Source organism: Lutra lutra, chromosome 12, assembly GCF_902655055.1.
Source record: "Lutra lutra chromosome 12, mLutLut1.2, whole genome shotgun sequence".
NCBI lineage: Eukaryota > Metazoa > Chordata > Mammalia > Carnivora > Mustelidae > Lutra > Lutra lutra.
This window is the reverse complement of record NC_062289.1, coordinates 61585728-61608865: the sequence shown is the minus strand read 5'-3', so window position 1 is coordinate 61608865 and position 23138 is coordinate 61585728. Positions and strand designations below refer to the sequence as shown.

The window sequence follows — 23138 nt, the reverse complement described above, 5'->3', positions numbered from 1 at the left end:
GCATCCGACTCTTGATTTTGGCTCAGGTTGTGATCACCGGGTCATGGAGGGGGCCCTGCGTTGGGCTCCGTGCTGGACGTGGAGCCTGCTTTTTAGATTCTCTCTTTCCCTCTGCCTTCCCCTCTTCCCACACGCTCTGTCTAAAAATAAAATAAAATAAATGGTTAATTTTATGATATTTGACTTTCAGTTCAATATATTATTTTAAAATATTTAAAAACTTGTTCTTAATAAACAAGTAATTTGAGGGGAAAAAAAAGTATTGTTTAGAATTCTGGGAAAGAACTGGAAACCTCTGTAAAGGCCACACATAGTTTTTAACTTGTCCAAATCCCCTCTGATAAAAATAGAATAACTAGGACAGCAAAAAAGCAAAACTGCAGACACCATCTACAAAAGAAACTATATCCACAAGGTATATCCAAACCCCAAAACACAGGCAGGTGGGGGAACCTCCAATAGCCACAAGACCACATGGCATCAGGAGTAACAGACGCACTGAGCATCCCCAGAACAGGAGAACCTCAAAATCACCAACAGCCACCCCCTGCAAACCAGTGTGGGCCAATGTGAGAAGCTCACACCGAGAGGGGCCACGCACACTAAACAAGAATAAAAGGGACTAAAGAAAAGAGATGGTCCAGCTAACAATTAAGGAGGGGAACAGAGCAAAAAAAAAAAAAAAAAAAAAAAAAAAAAAAAAAAAAAATATATATATATATATATATATATATATATATATATATATGAAAGACTGAGTCCAAGTTTCTGAATATTTCACCAAAACAGAAAAGGCAACTCTAGAGCTAGAAAAAACTACCAAAAACCTGAACTCACCCCCAACCCCTACTCTCCATAAGCCCCTCCCAATTTCAGGAATACAGGTTTTAAGTAGAAATAAGTAATTAAAAAGAATGATGGGTGAGTCCCACACACACGTACATGAAAAAGGAAAAAAAAAAGAATAAGAAGAACAACACCTTTCTAGTCAATCAAGGATTGAAAGATTTGTCCACAAAACAGAAGTAGTTTCATATTAAAAAAAATAAATAAGGAATGCATCAAAAATTCAACTTAACTAGAAAGTGGAGGGGATAGAACTTAGGAAGAATTGGAAAAGAAAATATTTCAGAAAAGAAGATTAAACTGAAGGAACCAAGAATAAATAAACAGAATAGATGGTGCTTCACAAGAAATGGAGGGCAAAAAAAAAAAAAAAAAAAAAAGATGGAACTTGTAAAAAGGATTAAATCACAAGAGACAAATAGAAAAGATAAGCAGGGAAGACCCAACATACTTATAACAGAAGACCCAGAAGACAAAAACAAAGCACAAGAATTTGGAAATGAACGAATACTAAAAACTGTAATTCAAGAAACCTCTTCTGAAAGAAAAAAAAAGTCTTGAAATTGAATATTGAAGTGGTATAGCATGAAATCTTTAAAAAAAGAAGAAATGGTGATCCATGATGAGCCTAGGAAACTGAAAACAAATAACACTGAGATATACTGTATTAAAATTATACTCTATTAAAATTATTTAATAGAGATAAACTCTATTAAATGAAAAAAAAAAGTCCTTTGGGCATTCAAGCAAAAAACTAAGGTTCCTTATAAGGGAAAGAAAAAGAAACTGTCTTCAGACTTCTCAACAACAAGGTTCTGCCAGAAGATGACACGGACAACTTAAGACAGTCAACACACGAAACCGTGAGCCATGGTTTTTACTAGCAGAATAGACGTCCAAGTATATAGGCTACCGAAAAACTGCTGTGGACACGTAAGAACACAGGCAAGGACTGTTATTATTACTCCCAGGAGGTCTTCCTGAGGGACCCACTGGAGGAGAAGTTCTCAGAGTGGGGTCCGTGAATCTGTGAAGTTAAACTAAGGTATTATTTGCCTTTTTTCCGGTATTAACACTTGCACAGAGTAGATAAAGCAAGGCAGAGCACACCTGTTCCTGTGGTTAATGCAGACTTTTCTGCTACACTCACATTCAGTGGGAAAATGTATCAGTTTTATTCCAGAATGAAGAAGGTGCGAACATTAGGAATGGCACTAGGTCTTGAAACCTAAGCACGTGTCTTTTCAATGTTCTGTGTGAGGAGATGGGACGTACACATGGAGGGCTTAGACAAGCTACGGGTAGTCAGAACTAGGTATCTGGAAGACATTTTCTGGAAAATGAAAGAAGTGAGTCCATCACTTCAATTGCTAAGGTTGCCAATGATAAAATTCAAGCCTTCAAGTACAAATTAGAATTTGGGAAGACTTGAACCTACTACCGAAAGCTTGACACCTTCCCCAAACTTACAGATTTCTCATAATAGTGGTGCTACTAGGGGCACCTGGATGGCTCAGTCATGAAGCATCTGCGTTTGGCTCAGGTCATGGTCCCAGGGTCCTGGGATCGAGCTGCGCATCTGGCTCCCTGCTCAGCGGGAAGCCTGCTTCTCCCTCTCCCGCTCCCCCTGCTTGTGTTCCCTCTCTCGCTGTGTCTCTCTCTGTCAAATAAATAAATAAAATCTTAAACAAAAAAAAGAGTGGTGACACTAACAAATATGACTTTCTTAGTATTTTACAATGTAATAGGTCAATATTTAAAAGAGCCTGAAAATCTCAGTGAACCCTTATTTTCCCAATGACCAATGCATGATGTTACAAAGTCATCATGAGTAAAAGATCCATTCAAAGTAGGAGACTGCCTAATGGATTTCACAGTCACAGAGTACAAAAAATTCACTGATTTGTCTTTAGATTTCACACTGCAACTAAGCTTTAAGAAGCTACCACTTATCGAGTTTGGGTGTGGCATCAAAGAAGAATAGCCTCATTCATCTGAAAAGCCTATTAAAATAGTCCTCACTCGACCCTTTTCCAACTACTTATCTGTGTGAGACCCGATCTTCTTCATACATTACAACAGACTAAAGATAGAAGTAGATATGAGAATTCAGTTGTCTTCTACTAAGCCAGACATTATAAAGGAATTTGGAGAAAATGTAAAACAAGGCCACTCATGAAAACTACTTTGGAAAATATGGTTGTTTCTCATTAAAAAAAAAAATATGTGTGTGTGTGTGTGTGTGTGTGTATTATTCATGTTAACATGTAATGAGTTGTGTTTTTTTAGAGGTTTCTGTTTAAGTTTCAAATGCATAAACACTCGTAGATAACTTACATAAACGAAAGCTCTTTTGGGGTCTTCAATAACTTTTCACTAGTATAAATATGTTGGTCCTAAGATCAAAAAGTTTGAGAAATGCTGTACTAGCGAATGAGATGAGCTTCACACAACCAAAATGACGGGCCATACATCCACATAAAGGGCTGGTGGGGGGTATTAAGTCTAATTTATTTGTGGAACCAAGACCACACCCTAACTGACAGTTCTATAGTGAGAGCATCGCCCACATGGCTGGCTGCCCTGGCAACCCACACCTGGGGCAGCACAACCACCCAGAGGTGGAAAGGTAACAAGGAGAGGGTGTGACTAGTAGAATGAGCTAGCGAATTGTCTCGTCGTAACTGACAGCAAAAATTAACTGGGCTTTAATCATATACTGGAGTATGAGAGGAGGGGGAAGAAGAGGTTACAAACTAACGTAAATGTTACTGAGAATAGGGATCCAAGAGACAATAACCCGATAAAGAGAGGACGAGGGATAGTATAGAAAAATTCTGTATAAAGGAAATCACTGGAACAAAAACATAAACCTTTCTAAATACCCAAAGCATACCAACGCAGAGAATAAAAGCAAAGAACAAAACAACAACAAACTCAGCTGCTTATTAAACACACACACACACCCCTAAAATAAGCAATGGAACCATGACCACTTCTTAGTATTCCCTAGGGTAAAGGACAAGGACAGAAGTTAAACCTCTTCAAATATACTTTGTTTTAGAGATCTGACTTTGGAACAAGGTACCTTTTTATATAATTGCAAAATACAATCAGTTTTTAAAAACTAGTCTTCCTGATTCAAAAACAAAGTGAAACAAACGCATCTAGGTGATTATCCTCCGTTGGAGGCCCAGGCAAAGGGAACAAAGAACCAAGTCCGACTCCAGAACCTGGGGGGCATCCGCTAAGGACAGAAAGAAGGACACAAGACCAAACAACATACAACATCCTTCCAGTTGCTTTAGGTAATGGTCTGTGGTTAGTAGGCTAGTATTATTATTCTGAATCTTCAACTCATAATGATTTTTATATTTAAAGACAACTTCCTAGCTCTGTCCAGTGAGAAGACCTAGCATGAAAGACTGACCCAGAAGCCACAAGGAGCCCTGAGAACTCAGGGTGGGGCCCTGAAGGGCTATTTCCCACAGGATGAGACAACTGGAAATCTGAACCCTGGTTATTTAATGACTTTAGGAATAACTGATAATTTTTAGAGGGGTGTGTCATTGGTATTGTGATTATGCATTTCAAAGAATTGTGTATGTTATAGAGAAGCATGCGTACTGCAATGCTGACTAGAAAATGATTCTACATCTGGGATTTGTCAGGGACTTGCTGGGGGCGGTGGGAACTAGGTGGCGCTGTGGATGAAGCAGGGTTGGCCCCGAGAATTGGCAATATTGGACGCGTGGTGAGTCACATGGGTTTACGGTATTTTGTCTACTCACACGGGTTTGAAATTCTGCATGGTGGGATGTGAAGAAAAAGGTTCTAATCAAATTATGGCCTCAATCTCATCCTCTACCCCATCCTGTGTAGTTCTGTTTGCTTTTTACTTTGTGCATGGAAGCGTTCCAAGAAGGTGTAATAGGAGTAAGGAAAGGAGAGAGAAAGATCAGGGGTGGGTGTCCTGTTCCCTAGGGTGGATTTCCCTAATCCAGAAATGCATCCTAAACTTAACAACGGGCGTTAATCATCTTGTGCAAAGACTGAGGTTTCCTCTTTGATAACGACTCTCACCTTTGGGTACCCTGCACTGGGACCTGACTGAGCGCTTTCCCCTGTCTAACTACATTTATTCCTCCATTCCCATCATGTCACCCCACCCACCACACAAGGACAGCTCACAGCCCTGGAGGGTGGCAGAATGGGGACTGAAACCAGGTCTGTGTGACACCTAACCACTGTGCTGCAGGGTCCACTCCATCATCTCCATAGTCACCCCATAAGTTCTAAATGACCAGTGCTGAAAACAGCACATCAGACTCTCTTCAGAGTTTTTTTTTTTTTTTTAAGAAAATGAGCTCCAGAATGTGGGCGGTTTTGAGAGAAGTGGGAACCCCAGTGGTGTCGCAGAAGGGGTTTAGGACAGGGTCTGCACAGGACCAGAGGGCCTAAGACGGGTCTGAGGTAGAGGTGACCTGGAGGCCCTGCCCACACGGGTCTGAGAGCCGCACTGAGGATATGAAGTTGTCATGCGCGACCAGGAAGCCCAGAGAGTGTGAATGGAGCCGAGTGTTCTCATCAAATGGAATATGGAGCAAAGTTCACGTAAGTGTGTTTAATGACATGCTTCCTCACTACTGACTAACTCAACATGCCCTGAGCGGTTACCTCTTGGCATGCGTATGTACAATTAGCACTACTTTTCATACAGCCAAACAAAACATTTCTGGGAGGCGGAGACATGGGGCGAGGCTGGAGGCTGTTCTGGAATCTCTCTGGGACTCAGAGGCAGTAACTGGTAAGTGTGTCCTGCTGGTCCCACCTCAGAGCGAAGACTCATGTGATCTTCCCCTTCCCCTGGGTAGGCTTGTGAGTCTCAGGGGCCCCAGGCGGAGCCTCCTTGGTTTCCCCACTGGGCCAGACACACAGGGCTCCTGTCCTCCCACCCACCCAGGGCTCCTCGATCGGCGTGCTCTCAGCAGACCGCAAAGGTGGAGAACTTCTTGTCCTCGCTCGCTGAGGAGCCGCTGGAGGGTAGGGACATACCTTCCTCCTCTCACTGCCTCTGAGGCCATCTAGGCACACGGGTATCACCCAGGGAGGAAGACAAGGCAGAAAAGAGAAAGGAAGCATAAAGAAAGGGGGAGCGCTGACACCCCCAGACTGAAGCCATGATGGGGGAGGGTACCTCAGGACGTCCTGCTGTGGAAAAGTGTAAGAAAAGTTAGCAGGAACTGTGCTTTCTACCTTTCCAGACCTGAACGTGGACATGAGGGAGCTTTCAAAGTCTCTCCTAATCTAGCTGCTTCAAGGCCGAAGCTCCTCGTTCACTCCCGTCCCCGTCCCACAGGGCGAAAAAAATCCCTGACTTCATCAGTGTGAAAGCAAGGCCCAAACACCCTGCAAAACCTAAGCTGGCGTATTGTCGACAGTACGTAGTTATGTGTTATGTAGTTATGTAGTTATGTAACTACAGTAGCATCATAGAAGCTACTGGATGTCCCTGAGGTCCTGCTTCAGGAACAACATGGCTAGTGCTACAGGTGTGGTGTGTGGCAACATCACTTATTCACACTACTCAGTCCCATGGCTGCTCGTCTTCTCACGGAGACCAAAGCCCACGGCAGCCCGTCCATACCCAGGAAGCCACAGGCTACGCCTGGGTGACGTCACCCCGGTGACATGGGGATGATGGATGTAAACCTGGACGGTCTGAGAGCCAGACCAGAGCTTCCAACTTTGCCCTCGACCTTGGATTACTGGAGAGCCAGCCATACTGGGGTCTGGGTTTCTTTGAGCAAGAAAGCTTTAGGATACGAGTGTAAAACAGGGTGAGACTATGTAAACTCATGGCCACATCCAGGAAAACATGAAGACACAGAACTGGCTGGCCTTCCAGGTGCTCAGGGACGCCATGTTCCTGAAGAAACTGAATGCTCAGCGGGAGCTTTCCAGCACCGCCTCCCAGAATGGTGATGCTGGCATTTCCCATTCACACTCCTCCCACTCTGCAGGGAGCCCGGCCCAGCCGCAGGAAGCCCCACCTGTCTCCCCGGAGACCTGGAGCCGCTGGCCATTGCAGAAGGCGCCCCGGCCCCTCCGGCCCGTGTACAGCCGCTCCTCTGTGCAGTGGTAAATCACTCCAAATTCGAGCTGCGGGGTGCAGGGGCAGGACAGAAAACAAATGCGCTTCACTCATTTGACCCAAAAAATCACAAAGCAGTTCAGAGGGGACAATTCGAGGTATTACGACCCAGGTGATAGAAACTGCCTCTCAAAGGGGAATTGGGAAAGAAATTAGCATCTTGGTCCAAAACTGGATATGCGGGCAAATGGTCTCTTCCAAAACAGCCTACTTAAAAATATACTAAAGCAGCGGCGCCTGGGTGGCTCAGTGGATTAAAGCCTCTGCCTTCAGCTCAGGTCATGGTCCCAGGGTCCTGGGATCGAGCCCCACATCAGGCTCTCTGCTCAGTAGGGAGCCTGCTTCCCTTCCTCTCTCTCTCTGCCTGCCTCTCTGCCTCCTTGTGATCTCTATCTGTCAAATAAATAAATAAAATCTTAAAAAAAATACTAAAACGAATACAGCTTTATTAAAAATTAACCTCATAATCAAGCATTAGGAGCTGAAAGTTACTGAAAAAGCTGAATTCTTCAGAAAGGCCTCTGTTTTGGGGGTGGGGGACTGGAGGAGGCTACTTGTGACTAACACCTCCCCATAAGAAACCCTCAAAGCTGCTGATGTGTCAAAAATTAAGAATATGTCTGTAAAGCCGAGGGGATCAGACTCAAGGACGGCCAAGGAGGAGAGGTGAGTCACCAAGGAGGGGCGTGGTGCCAAACCGCAGCCACACTGCGTAAGGCAGGTGACAAATGCCTCCAACAGCAGCCTCCCAGTTGGAAACAGTAAAAAGAAGAGGCGAGCAAGGGGAGAAAAATGCTGCCTTACACTCGCTTTGTTTCTTTCTTCCTCCTCCGACTCGTCACTATTCAGGGTTAACAGGCGAGTGTGTGTGTGATCGGGGGGTTGGCCATGTTTTGCCTTCCTGGAAAATGAAGAGAGACCCAGGCCTAGTCTCTCGGGAAAGTCTCGGCTGGCCTGGGGTGAGCTCGACCACAGTGGAATGGACTCCCCGACAGGGCAGGAAAAGGGTTTATTTCTGGGGAGGATCACACAGCCAACTTTCCAGCAATCCTTAATTCTCTTCCCCTGCTTCCCACCACCCTGGCTTTAAGGGGGTTCCCAAGTCAGGGTAGTCCTAGAACCATGTGGGCCTCTAGACCCTGTGCCCCTGGGGTGGGCTGGGTGCCGGGAGACCTTTGCTAGCAGGAGGGAAAGGTGAAGAAGGTATAAACTTCCCTCAGTCTCCGTGCTAGGGAACCACTGCTAGCGTTGAGGATGAAGGTGAAAACACTGAAACAGTGCCTACTAGAAGGCTGCTTTTGGAAAATACCAAACCCCTAGTCCTATTTAAATATAACTGCTATGGGGTGCCTGGGTGGCTCAGTGGGTTAAGCCTCTGCCTTCAGCTCAGGTCATGATCTCAGGGTCCTGGGATTGAGTCCTGCATCGGGCTCTCTGCTCATCGGAGAGCCTGCTTCCCCCCCTTCTCCCTGCCTGCCTCTCTGCCTACTTGTGATTTCTCTGTGTGTCAAATAAATAAATAAAATCTTTAAAAAAATATATAAAATAAGTAAATAAATAAATAAATATAACTGCTGTGACCACACAGAAGTGAAGGCCTTCCTAAGCATTACTGCTTAAATTGATTAATGCCTGACGCAGATCTCATGATGCTGCTCAGCTCCAAGGTGATGGGAACCCTGAAGCAGCCGGGTTCTCATGCTAACAGCTAGGGAAAGATGGAGAAGAATGACTGAAAGATGGGGATTAAAAATGTCCTCCCAAAATAGGAGTTTCTTCTGTGTGGGACTAGATCACACGCCCCAGGGGTCAGAGGGAAACTAATGTGGGGCATTTGCTCAGAACTTTCCCTTCCACGCTTCTCCAGCAGCATCCCAGAAAGACCACGGTGGAAACAAGGGCCCGCCACCATGGAGGTGGGCCAGCCATGGAGCCCCAAACCCACACACCCCAAAACCAGTTTTCCTTTGTTTAATGTCTCGGATCTCAAAAAGAAACATGCATGGGTTTACTAATCATGACTAAGGCACGTGACAAAGACAGCGAAATGGAATACAGGGATCAAGTCCAAAAAGGACGATGCTAAGCCGGGCCCAAGGAGTTCAGGACCCCTCCACCACACACCTCTTGGTCTACAGCAAATCCGATGCTTACTGCCACAGTGGGAAACCTGCAAAGAAAAACAGAACGGTTCACCCTCTGAAACATAAGTGGTCTCATGCAAACTCTCAGCAGCCTCTGTGCGGCTGTGCTATGCAGCATTGTCACTGGAGGCACAGAAGGACCTTTCTACAGTGTGTTTTTTAAAAAAAATTACTTCCCACAACTTCACTAACTGCTTCCAAGACAAACAGGCTTAGTGGACTCCGGTGTGTAAGATAGCTGACCTTGAAAGAAAGCAGTATTCTGAAAGTCACGTACGACTGCTGTAATTCAACAATGACCACCAAGTACCCAATGGAGAGGGATTTTAATGGTCAGTTTTCTGGTTTTCAGAGACATAAAGGGATAGTAGAGACCTCCAAAAAGGCCAGACCCATGTTCCTGGTAAGGTGAGGAGGGGTCCCCAGGAAGTGACATCATAGCCTCCTACCAGAGGCTAGGTCTGGGTGACAATACCCCCCTGCCCATCTCCTGAGTGAGCTCAAAAGTGGCCAACTGCAGGCCTGGGCCAGAGCCGTCAGAGGCAGGCTGTGACATCGCAGATTGCCTGTGGTTTTATTTTGTGATTTTGTTGTCCCTGCGGCACCTCTTCGAAATAATCCCTCTTTTATGTGAAGATCAGCAGAGCTTACCAGGAGTAGGAAGGAGAAGCTGGGTGCTACTAACCTACAGGAAAACTATGAAACCAGTCCTCCACAGAGGTGAGCCTAGACTCAGGCCACAGCAGCCGGCATGGTCACCTGGCGGTTGGCTCGAGAGGCAAACACACCCCATGCCAGGCTCCACTTTAGGTACCTGGGAAAGCTCTCCCCCACCTGCTTCAGCCCTGATGCTGCCGGACACAAGAAGGAACCGACGCTCTCTGAGCTGCGGTGGCCAAAGGCTTCTGATGTCTCGAGGCCACTAAGATCACTGTGCTGCAGCCCCTGAAGTGTTCTGGAACCGGGGCTGCAAGAGGCCCTCAGGGGGCTGTGTGGGTGTCACCGCATGACAAGCAAAGAGAAGAACAGGAGGGGAGACCTGAGCCTCCACCTCCATTCCTGCGGGGCGGGGTGGGGGAGGGTTGTCAGGCTTTAGCTTGCATTAGTCTGTTGACGCTGTTGTGGTCACCAGATGGCACTGTTCCATTGCCCCGAAAAGGCAATGTACAGGCGTGACTGACTGACTACATTCTCAAGCTAACTAACCCATGTTAGCAAAACCCACCTCATAGGTCAGGATGACTTTACATACTGACACATAAGTACGCCATCTGAGGCCAAGCACAGAGGGCAGCCCCAAGAAGCCCCCCTCTGTGCTGATACTTTTTCACTTTTCAGAAGGAAACGGAGTATCTCCTAGTCATCTGGGGAGAGGGCTCTCAGAATGGGGTTCTGCACTGCTGGTGTCGATGCATGCTGGGGAGAAATGCTGGCCTGGAAGGGACCGGGGAGGGGCCTGGAACCCTTGCCAACCAGCTCTCCAGGAGGCCCCTCATGTGTTCATGCCAGAGAACCAACCACCTGTGGAAACCAGGCCCCATCCAGTGCTCTTGTGTCCTTGGACAACTCCGACGCCCATCCCACCGGTCAGAGCTTCTAGAGTCGAGGCCATGTCCTGATCACCTCCCTGAGCTCGCCTCCCCTCTCCCTGACGGCCTTTCTGACCTCCCTAAACCCTCCTGCTTTGTGGCTGTTATTTGCTCTGTCAGATTAGGCCTGGCCCGCTGCCAGGGGGTTCCTCATCCCACCTCATGGCTGCAGGAGGCTTGCTCTCGTCTCCATAGGCAGCTGTGGAAAGCCAGCCCTCCGGCGCTGCTGTCTACACCTGTGCTCCTGCAGCCGCTGGACAACACACGCCGGTTTGTCCAGGGGCATCCTTAAGGGGTCCTTCTTAATTCAACCCAGCATTTTAAAGATGACAAACATGACAGATTTAAACAAATTAAGTACTTTCTACATGCTGAGAGTGTCTCACAAATGGAACACCTCACTTTAAAAAAGATCAAAACATGACCACCTTTTTTAATGAGCCTATCAACCTCCTAGAGGTTTGTCTATATACTCCTGCCTCAAAAAAAATGCTGTTTGGAGAAAGCCAAAGTCTGAGAGAAGAGGACAGGTTAAGGACCAGACGAGGGGTGGCCCGTGCTGATGCTCACCTATGCACAAAGTTGCAGGTGCCGTCAATGGGGTCGACGATCCAGGTAGGGTTGGGGGTAAGCACGCACTTGGCCCCGGCGGCTGCAGACTCTTCCGCAATGAACCTGTGGGGGGTAGGAGCTCGGCCTGAGAACACTCACCAAGCACTCAGGTCAAGGCGCTTCGTACTGATTCTGGTCCCATCAGAGACCAAGCAGACACCGCAGAAAGCTCATCACAGCTTCCCCGGGGCCAGCAGAGCAGTCTGTGAAAGACCGGCTGCTCTCGGAGCCGTCGGCCAGCAGGACTCGGAACACATGAAGTGATGACTTGGGAAAGCATGGGGGGAGGGGGCGGTGAATGGGCCAGGGGGACAAACACGAGAATGAAGAACACTGGGAAACAGACCTTACAACGCAAAGCTAAACCCTGCTCTAACTTGGGTCTGGAGGAGAAAAGGCTGAAGACAGACGATGAAGAGTGTGAGCAATGCTGGCCGGCAATGCCGGCTGGGGAGCAGGGCCCAGGACTCGGGCTTTAGCTCTCCCCCCACCCCCAGTAGTGCTGTGGCTGGGGGGGACTGAAGCTGGACCCGAGGCACTGAGTGTCACCTACCGCTGACACCTCCCAGCTGTGTCCCCAGCCTGGCTGCCTCTGAACTGAAGACAATGTGACAGCTGGAGCCTCCCACCATTCGGGCTCAGCAGGAGCTGCCATCATCTCCTCAGAGGCCCCTTCCATCCCAGTATCTGGTTGAGGAGACCCTCGGTGGGCCATACCTTCCCCTTCATGCTCTGGCAGCCAGCTTGGAGGAACATGGCCAGCCCAGGCTGTGTACTGTCCGGCACCAGTGAGAGTGGCTTCTGCTCCCAGCGCCTCCCCCCGCCTTTATCATTAGTCCTTTGTACACAAGGCCTCTCAGAACCATCCTCACTCAAGCAGAAGCTATTTCCCGTGAGGAACCCCAACAAGGAAAACGCGTCCCAATAAAGCTCACACAACAGGGCTCGGCACACTGAGTGTTTGGTCCATGTCTCTGTCATGTAACAAACCCAGGTCCACTGAGGGGTTGGTTGGGGCCTTTGGCCTGTGTACCGCCTTGTCACCAGGGCCTGGTCCACGGCAGGCGCTGAGCAAACACGTGTTCTAAGCGTGAATACCAGGCCTTGTGGAGAGCTTTCTAGCAGCTTCTCACGCTATGTCCACGTCTATACTGGAGAAAAAGGAGACCTGAAGACAACAGGTATTTACTAAGCAGGATAAATGAGTGAAAAACAAGAAGCGTTCACTGTCCTCCTTTTGCCATCCGGTGTGTTGTCAGCTATGGCCATCAGGCAGCTGCTTACCCCTGAAGAGACCAGAGCAGTCCCCTTCTGCTTGGCCTTGAATTGGCCCCGGGAACCACCTTCTCCAGAGGAACCAGGGGTCCTAAGATGTGGCAGCAAGGAACTTGCAGAGGAGACAGACATCACACTGTCGATAAAAGCACTGAGCTGGCAACTTCGCCACCCAGCATGGTACCAATGAGCTACGTGTGGCTGTTTAAGTTTAAATAATTTAAATTAAATGCAATCTCAAAAAACTAAGAAGTTCTTTACTTTCACTAGTCGCATCTCAAGTGCCATCCTCATTTGCAACACTGAGAGAGAAGAACCAGGGCTGTGCTGTCACTGGTTGCTCCTCCTCACTGTCACTGTCACTGCTCATCACCCCAGCACTGGCCCCGGAACCACGAGCCCTGGAACTCATCTGGGACCACCCCTTTCCATTTCAGGGACTACAAAAGTCATGCCCTCCATGGCACACACCAAGTTGTCTACCTACCCCTCTGAAAAAGGATCGGAAATCAGTTCATGTGTGTGAGGAGTGCACATGTTATCATTCTCAGGTTATCACGTGTTTCCACCTCCCCCCAGCTGCTGCCCCTTGCAGAAGCCTCCGCAGCAGAGGCAGAACATGGGGACCTGACAAATGGCTGTGGTACAGAGAAAGCCAGGGTGAGCAGCCTGCACCCAGGAGCTTACAATCTAGAGATGCACGGGCCGCCACTTCCTTGCTTTTGTTTGCTCCTGGTCCCCTCCTCCTGCTGGGAACTGTGTCCCTGTCCTTACTCCCCTCCTCGGGGTTTTGGGTCCAGATCATGTGATCCAGACAGGCAGGTCTAGATGGCAGATACAGCGTGGTGAAAAGACAGGAAGTCGGAGGAGCCAAGCTAGGCAGGGCACGGCCAGGCTGGGACTCCCGACCACTGCATGGAGGCAGGAGAGAGGCGTGCAGAGTCACTGGTGATTATGTGTGGCGTGAGCTCTGCCAAGTTTTCTTAGCCAAAGACTTAAGGAATTACATCTCCTGTCAATGTCTTCTATAGCTACGTGATTTTCCTCCCATGCAATGGCTTGTGATCATGTTTCCAAAAAAAAGGGTCCACACCCTAAAAACATACATATATAGGGATCGAGTGCCAAAGCTCAAGTTGGGTACAAGGTGGATAAAGCAGAGAGATGACTTACCTTCTTTCAAGATAGAACTGGAAGCGACTGGCTTCCAAAGATAAATTCCTGAGAACGGAGGAGGAATGTGGAAACTTCTTCCTTTTTAAACCCGATTCAGGTGGGAAGCTGGTACCTACTAGTGTTGTGGGGTCTCCTGGGAAGGAAGGGGGAGAGTGCTTCTGCAGGGCTGGAAGCAAACACTTGTGTTGGGGAGCACAGACCACAGTGCACCGAGGGGGCTTCTTGGGACATGCAGGGCCAGGAGGGCTGGCTGCTGGCTCACCAGCACAGCAGGTGGGACGGACAGGGGCTACAGGGTCACCAAGCAGCATGTTTAAAGGAGCACCCACAGTGCTCCTGTCCACGCGGCTTTGTTCTGCACAGCATTTCTGGAAGCACTCAGAGGAGCCACACCAAGACCTGGACTTTCCCAGCAGTGGGTCACGCCCAAGAGTTCTGCTCGTCTCTACTTAGCTGCCTGAGTCAACCCAGGGAGAAAGAGCGTCCATCAACTCACTGTTGGCTCCGCACCTGTGGTGGCACTTTGGGACAGGGCCTTGGACCGTGTCCACTCCTCTGAGGTACCAAAAATACCTCCCTGGTATATGAGGAAGGATGGAGTCTATCCACTGAAACCTGACTGTCTTCATGTGGGAAGTGGAGAGAACATTCTTCCACTCTCTGCTGAAGGAGTGGGGACATCAACTTGGACAGATGGAGGTGTGAAATAACAGACCTTAATAAAAGCACTGGGACACCTACATAAAATCCGTAACATCAATAGAAAAGAACAGTCTGTGTGCCTAAATTTAGGGAGCTCAAGGGCCTTTTCATAAGCCCATCTACCGTACAAGAGGAAAGCAGCAACTGGGGTCAGGTTCAAAGCTTGGTAACAAGTTAGAACGATATCCTGTTGCATAATTTAACTACTTTTTTTTTCTTATAGTCCTAACAAACCCTTATAATTTTGACAGCCAAGTGCATCTAGGCCTTTGTTCCCTGGCTAGTTTGTTTACTCTGTGACAAGGTCAGGGTCACCCTTGAGTTCATTAGGGAGCCAATTAATGCTCCGAGGCCTGGCCAGCATCGCATCAGGCTCTGCTGCCCGATGACATGAGTACCCAGCTCAAAACATGGTGGGAAAGTGGTAGAAAGCAAGCATTTAGCCAGTGGTGGCTAGCAACATAGTTTATTCCAAGCCTGGGGCACACAGGGCATGCTGCAGGGCCTGGGAGTCACCACGATGGATGAGGCTGTGTCCTGCCGAGGGGAGCCCAGACCAGGACAGAGGAGGTGGCTGGGTGTCCCTTGCAGCCCCAGCTGCTCTCCTCCCTTTGCCCACACCAACCCAGACAAAAGGGACACAGACAGGGTGTATATAAATATGGTTCAGTGATGCTACTGAATATTTCCAAAGTTGCAGAACTTGGATCTGACTCAAAATCATCAACTAAAAACAGGTTTAGGCACCGCATAAAGGCAGGCCTGGATGGCGACTGAGCTAATGTGGTCAATGCCAGTCCTGTGCTTTAACTGTCAACCTTGACCTGCTGGTTTACTTTCTGTCATTACCACCATACAATGACCTTGGCCGGGTGCCTCGGTCCTGGATGAGGAGGCTGAGACCCTGAGAACGGGTGACTTTCCAAAGCTGCAGACAGTAGCAGGTTTAAATTTTACAGTTCTTTGGTTCAGTGGACTCCTGTCTTCCCGCTCAGGGACCTGGACTTTGGATTTCACAAATGAGCACAATAAAATAATAAAACAGGGAGCCTACACCAGGTTGTTTCTTTATTAAAAACAAAACAGTTGTGATCTTTAATAGTTTTGTAAGTGACTAAAAATGGGGACCAGCATACACTCAGAATAACAGGAAATCCTTCCTAAAAAAAGGATGATAGGCCAGTTTATGCTAACTTATTGTTTAAGGGATATATTTAAATACTCTGAATGCAGAAAAATTACAATATGCTATTTTACTATGTATATTCCATGTTTTCTTGTTGCAAATTTATCAATTTGTCCATGATCTAAAATACAATTAAATACTCCCAAATTTGATGGAGAGGAGAAGGGAGTTGAGGGAAATTGGAAGGGGAGGTAAACCATGAGAGACTATCGACTCTGAAAAACGATCTGAGAATTTTGAAGGGGTGGGGGGTGGGAGGTTGGGGGCACCAGGTGGTGGGTATTGTAGAGGGCACGGATTGCATGGAGCACTGGGTGTGGTGCAAAAATAATGAATACTGTTATGCTGAAAAAAATAAAAAAATTAAAAAAAAAAAATACTCCCAAATTTGTTTAAATCTCATCATTGGCAAAACGAACAAACAAAAAAATAAACAAACAAAAAACCCCACTCCACACTTGGCATAGATATGTTGAGAAATGATTTCATCTATCTGAGTTTTCTAGGCAAACCAAGCAGAGCAGAAGCAGGACATCCAGGCTTCCCTGAGTTCTGGTGTTGGCCTCGGAGCTGAGAAGCAAGTGGCAGAGAGCCAGGGGTGACCATGGGGCAGCCCCATCTCATCCCTCCCGGCCTGACTGGCACGAGCTGGAGGCAGTTTGGGAACCGCTGCTCTAAATCACGGCTTCCTGGTCAGGTGTGTGTGTATCTGTCTCTCCCAGGGCTTTTACAGACACAGAGGCCTGGCATTAGCAGTTTGAAGAAGCGCAGGTAGGCCTGGCTCACACCCTAGGCAGGGTCCACTGTTCTGGGTCAATGGTCTTCCAAAGGGCCTTGGGAGTTTGGTGATCCCCCGGTGACCCCGGGCGGCAGGGTAGAGCGGGGGTGGGGGGGTGGGTTCGATCACTCATACAACACACTGACTTTTGTCCTGGGATGTGCGGCAATGAATGTCTAAATACACCTTGTACGAATGGAATCCACACCCCATACTGACCCAAGAGTGGACCCAAACCACTTAGCAACTGTTGCCAACACATGCGACACGGGTGTAATTTCGGAATTCGGGTTCTCAGGAGGAATCTAACAAAAACCTGCCGGAAGCCTGATTAAGTATGTCTGGTCTGCGGTGACCTCCAGGCCTTTACTGGGACCCCACAGAGCCGAGCCAGCTGTAACCTCCGCCACAGCCACCTGGGCCAACACCATAGAAACCTCAAGTACCAAAACAGTTCTTCAACATAACACTGTGTTGGCTACTGTGGCCTTTTTCCTCTCAAAGGGTTAAAGCAATCTACAGAATTCTTTGGACATTTACAATTTAACTTGCATTTCAAGAAGTTAAAAAGTCACAAACATTTTAGAGCTTGTAAATATTATAACAGATGTCAGGAATCCCGACTTCACACTAAATAAGGAAGTAGGAAATAACAGACGTTCACACACAAAGGTTGTCCACAAAACAAACCAAAACAAACATGACCCATTGGCAGGAGAATTTCGAAGGGAGAGTTGGTGACCCTGAGATGACCTAACCAGTTAGGAGGAAAACAGAGAGGAAAAAGGAGGTATGTTTGAATGCCAGCTTGTCCCTTCTTTCACTTAATCATTCACAGGAGGAAAACTCCATCACGCCCACCTTGTGCCAGACAGACGCTGAGGGAGGCCGCCCTCCATGTGTCTGCTGTAAGCCCATCAAACATGGAACCTTATTGCAATCAGTGACCCACACCCAGAAATCCAAGAGCTCCTACTCCAGTCTCCTCCGTGGGGAGAGGGAGCCCTCCCATCAGAGGCAGTGGGTTCCAACTCTCTTCTGCAGAGCTCCAGGGGCAACGGAGGGCCTGACGACCACCCCCGCCCCTTGCCCAGAGCTCAAGGGGAATTTTCCTCTGAGGCCTAGGGTTCCCTTGGAACTAGAAGCAAAATGCTGCGTACGTATTTGAATTTTCCTGAGGAAAAGATTAATGGTTTGCACTGGATTCTCCACAGGGTGACCCCAAAAGGGTTAAGAACTTCTGCTCTAGAGAAGGTGGAGTCATCATAAGGGCCTTCTAGGATGGAGAGCAGCCTTCCCTGGCGCATAAGCTGGCCTGACAGGGGAGATCGAGTCCCTGAGAACCAGCAGGGGGGAACCAATAAGCGTGGGCCCAGGTCTGCATCCCTCCTGGAAAGTCTGCATGGGGCCACCATGCAGACACAAGCACCAAACATGACTTGCTCCAAGTCCCTCCAGAAACATGTCAAGTGGTTTGGCAGAGGGGAATAGAGAGCGTGTTAGAGAAGTGGAGCCTTTTCAGTATTTGTAAGGTAACAGAGAGACGTGAGCGTTGTCAAGATGACAGTAAGAGGAATGAGAACATGTCTACCATGCGATCTAAATATGGGAGGCAGACTGTGAGGCTTCCCGCTTCCCGTCTGCCCCCAGCAACCAGCAGTGTGGCACCGGGGTCCCTTCCAGAGGAACACACCCACCTGTGTGAAGGAAACCTTTTCTGCAGCTCAGAAATAATTAAATCTTCCACGAGGTGATCTGTTTCTGTCACGAGATCAACAGCTGATGTTTTTGTGGAGACACGTTTTTCCTCAGAAAGGGCTTTTTTGATAATCTGAAATAAAAGTATAGGAAAGTAAAGCAGGTAGTGAACTGGATGGTCTCTGCTTCCCCACCCGCCAGACGAATGCACCCTTGCCTCCTGTGTACCAACTGAACGAAGCTGGTGGCAGGCGTGGGGCTGAGGGCCACTGGCTGCTTCCATCACTGGCAGGCTGCGGGGGCTCAACACCACACCCAGGAGCTTCTGTTGGGGCGCCTACTGAGCCTAACTACCCACTATCCTTCCACCAGACAGGTGGGCTCACTTGTTGAAGCTAGCCTGTCCTACCTGTGGAGCGATTCTCTGGAGGAAAAGAAAAAAGACCATGAATTTTCATCCAATGTAGGATGATGTAACTCACACGCCTTCGCCCCCAAGATTCTGATTTATTGTAAAAACGTATTTTCCCTAATTCACTTTACGCATCACATGGAGTGCATCACGCACTTGTGAATCCAGATTACAAACGTTCAAACGGGGAGACCTGGGAGAGGTTAAGAGGTCCTTCACCAACAGGAAGGCACGCTCTCCCTCCCTGCCGCTCTGGTCAGGGCAACACCGCCGGCCACGGCAGACGCACCCAGCGGCTGGTTTCGGTGCCAGGACCTCACTGACCCTCAGGTCCGGGCTCACAGGCAGACTACCTGGTCCAAACCTGCTGTGGCCAAATACAGAGGTGAGGCCTGGAGGGCACTTCCCGGTGCCTCTGGCCTGGCCAGATCCAGCTCCAGGAACCCCTGGAAGGCCCACGCAGGAAGCCACGTGGAGTGGCTAATCAGTCACAGGACACCTTGGGAAGGACCAGGTCCACTCTGTGAAATAAAAGGCACTCCAGGCACTCCTTCTTCAGCCCGGGCCTTTCTTTTATATTTGTCTGTTGTAAAAGCTCAGTGTCTCCCGCAGCGTGACGACAAAGTCAGAACACCTAAACTCGAATTCAGACCTTTCCTCCAACACTGGCTACCACCTCAAGATCCTGCATTTCTTTCCAAAGCACCATCAGTCACTCAGCTACCCAGACTCCACATCCCCACTTTTTGTGCTCCTCACATTACTGCCCCCAGGAACAGGGCTGAGCCTGGACAGGTTTCCTTCCATTTTTCATCTTGGTCACCAACAGATACATATTCCAGAAAATCAGAACATTTCAAGTGTAGTTTCGTAAATACTGCAAAAGACAAAGCATACAGCACTCGTGCATAATCCATTAACATTTCTGCACCAGTCCCCAGACTGTCTGCCACGTGGGGTCTTCCTGGCCCCTCTTTTTGCAACAGTCTGCCTAGCACTGTCAGGCTAATCTCCTTAAAATGTCAATTTGCACACAGTTAAGTTCCCACCAAACGAATCTCCACAGGTTCTGTATTTATAAATTTGAAACTCCTCAAATCTAACTCCTATAGCACTGCCTTGTTCTCCAGGGATCCCTAAATTTTGGGCTAGTCCAGACCTCCTATCTAGGTTATTTGGCAGTGAGCTTGTATTTTGTATGGCAATTCAGTGTGGTGGTGGTGTGTGTGTGTGTGTGTGTGTGCGCGCGCGCGCCTGTGTTTATATGTGCACGAATGTGATGTTTGTGTGGTTTATGCATATGCAGATGTGATGTGTGTGGTTTGTATATTTGTGTGTGTAGCCATGTGGTTTATGTGGGTGCATGTGACGTGTGTGGTTTGTGTATCTGTGTGTGAGATACCTGTGTGGTTTATGTGCATGAATGGGATATGTGTGTGCTCCCTATGTGTGTGGGAAGGAGTGAAAGGAGTGTATACGGTTGTGTGTGGGGTGTATATACATATGGTTAGAGGGAAGGAGAGAGGAAGACCAGAGCACATGGCACCAGAGTTTCTCAAACTTCGCTGTGCATGAGTCTTGCTGAAGTGAAAACTGGTCAAGTGGGTGTGGGGTCTGGGACCTGACATTTGCATTTCTGACAAGTTCTGTGGTGACACTGACACTGGGGGCCACACCAGAGTGGCTGGCCTGAGAGCAGGTTCTCAAACCCCAGAATGACACAGGGTCCTCAGGGGGCTGGGATGTTCTGAGCCGGTGCCACACACAAGTCCTGGGACTGTGACCCTGAGGGGACAAAGGCTTCCTGTTACCCTTGCCCCTCTCCGCACACATCATGAGCATTCACACAGATCAAGGTTGGGATGCCAACCGTGAACCTTGCAGTGTCTGGGGTGAAGCCAGAGCGATTTTTAAAGCATATGTCAGCTCCTATCATGTTAGTGCTTAGAACTGCCCAATGGCTGCTATGGCTTTTAGGAAAAAGCCCCAGACCTACACGTCTCCCCTCCCATGGGCCACCCCCATGCTCGCCATCCCTCTGCCACTCTGGTTTTCTAGCTGATCCACACCAAATTTCTTTCTGTCCCCGGGACTTAGTATTTTCTGGTCTACCCAGAACTTCGTGCCATCTGAAATTATCCTGTTTGTCCCTTTAGTTGACGGTATGTCATCCCAGGAGAGTGGGAGATGCTCGATTTGGTTCCCTGCCGTATCCCTTGCCTCTAGAACCATACCCGGCATAGAGTAGGTGCTCAGAATTCTTTGCCTTGTGAAGAAAATACACACCAGACTGCTTGAATAGATTCTGCACATTTTTTCCAACTGGACCGTTACTGTTTATATCAACACTGACCACCTTGGTCTCTTTGTTTTGTTTCACTGTGGGTTTTGGCGACCTGGTGAGAAAGTTAAGATGTGCTTGGAGTCCCCTCCTCTAGCCTCCATCCACCAGCCCCACCCCCTGGAGCCAGCCGGAATCTGCTTTATGACACCCCTGTCCACTTACCACACGACAGTCAGCAGGGCTTGCTAAAGCCCTGATCTTAATCACGGATCTCCCCAGCGTAACGCACTTCATGGCTCCCTGGCACTGAGAACACAAAACCCCTGAAGGTGGCATAACCACAGCTTCTTGAGAGTTGATCTCTCGCAGAGACTATCTGATCCCCAATAGCCAGTATTCTCTTCTTTTTTTCTCGAACAGGAGCCCCAGGTTTAGCAAGGCTCAATAGCTCACAGCTCTCTGCCTCTTGTGCAGGGAGGCGTGGCCCTGTGCTCTGTCCAAGAGGAGGTGAAAGTAAGGGATGTGTGCAACTTCTGAGTCACACCCTTAAAAGGCCACCGTTTGCACACTACTCCCTCCCTGTCCTTTTCCCCTTTGCCACCAGTTGGCGATGTGGCTGCGGCCAGAGGTCAGCTTTGGTCACGTGGGAAGAGAGCACCTCCTTAAAGCAACAAGCGACAAGGAGCCTGGGTCCCTGAGCGACTTCGAGAAGCAGAGCCCCCATTCCCCAGACTTCACTGGGCTGCCGCGGGAAAGAGAAAGAAACCTGCCTTGCTTCTGTCGCTGGTCTGTGAAGGAAGCCGAACCAGCAACCTAACAAGCGGGCCTCATCTGACCTCTGCATGCTCCTGTCCCGCCCCTCCTCGCTCCGTGACTGCTGTGCTCCAGCCAACGTAATCATTCACCCTCAAGCCTACCCCCACAGAACCGCCAGCCTTCTTCTGGCCCATGGGTTCTCTTTGGGACTCCACTCACACATCACCTCCTCTCTGACGAGTCTCCAGCCTCTGCAGGCAGAGGGGCATCGGCCCTCCAAGCGTGCTGCTAGGGCACTTGTGCAAGCCGCACAGCCAACCCCTCACGATTCCACGTTGGTCCATGCCGGGAAGGGAGCCCCGTCCGTCCTGTCTCTGTATCCACCTCCCATGGGTAGACTTTGTGCCCTACGCAGGGCCTGCCCCACGGTCAGGTCTTGAGGGACATCGGAATGAAGATTTCCTGGCTGCCACACACTGAGCTCCTAGGTAACTCAAGTGGAAAGCCTTTTCAGCAAATGTTCTTGGGAAGCCCTGCTATTTATGCATTTGGTCTTCCAGATCCAAAATACACCCGACTCTGGTGTGCTGAGGAGCGGCATGCTCGGGACCCGTGTGGGCAGTCTGGGGAAGGTCTGACAGCACCTGGGCACGCTTTCCGGAGGACCCAGACCCTCACTACAAACCACACAGAGGGGAGATTTATGGATGCAGGAGGAGAGGGGCGAATCATGTGCTTTCTCAAAATATTTCTTGTCCATGTCTATTAATGTTTATTACTCCTGTGCTATGATCATTTCAATGTGGGCATGTGTCACAAGGAAAGCCGTGGAGCTGGCACACCCCGCGTCCCAGCAGCAGGGCAGGCCCCACCGCCATCCTTGTTCCCTGGCAACTTGCAGTGTGGTGCTATGGCCAGCCTCCCTCTCTCACCCGCTGTTGCTGCTCCAGGCCCTGGATCCCCTCCACTGGGATACCTTAACTGCTCCCTCTCATCCACTGACACGCCCAGATAGACAGATCCCATTTCTGAATGATTTCCAAAACCCAACTCTGCTAACGTTCTCCCATGGCCTGCCATCACCTGCTTGTGTTGCTCAGCCTCCAAACCACCTTTGGCCTTGCTCCTCTGAAGCGCTGTCCGCTCCGAGCACAGCAACCTCTCCAGAGAGCCAGTCTCGCTCCTGACACCCCCTGCGGCTTTGTCGGGCCCCCCAAGAGGATGGCAGGCCCACGTCCTGTGGGTGAGGACCTCTGCGGCCAGCCTGTGCAGCACTCGTCCCCACTGCCACACTTAGTCACTCTCTGCTGTTCTCCCTTCCACAGCTTTGTCTTGGGACACGATGTTCCTTCCTCCTACAACGGCCAACCCCGTTTGTCCTGGAGGACCTGCTCCCATCTGGCTCCTCCAGGAAGGTGCCTATGGATCCCTCCGCCCACTCACCCTCGGTGAGGCTCTTCCTCTTGGCTCAGTGGTTCCCACAGTACCAGGGACATCTTGGTTATAGGGCAAACACACATTACTGG

At 49.1% G+C, this 23138-nt stretch overlaps 1 protein-coding gene across 1 annotated transcript in view; it reads right to left on the bottom strand.

Annotated features, from left to right (window-relative positions):
• IMPA2 (inositol monophosphatase 2) overlaps positions 1-23138 on the bottom strand; it is a 42480-nt gene that overhangs the window by 8056 nt on the left and 11286 nt on the right. The window contains exons 2-5 of the mRNA XM_047697888.1: positions 18160-18293; positions 11304-11408; positions 9125-9170; positions 6900-7008 (exon numbers count right to left, since the gene is read on the bottom strand). Of these exons, the coding sequence (XP_047553844.1) occupies positions 6900-7008; positions 9125-9170; positions 11304-11408; positions 18160-18293 (394 nt within the window). The remainder of the gene's footprint in view (positions 1-6899; positions 7009-9124; positions 9171-11303; positions 11409-18159; positions 18294-23138) is intronic.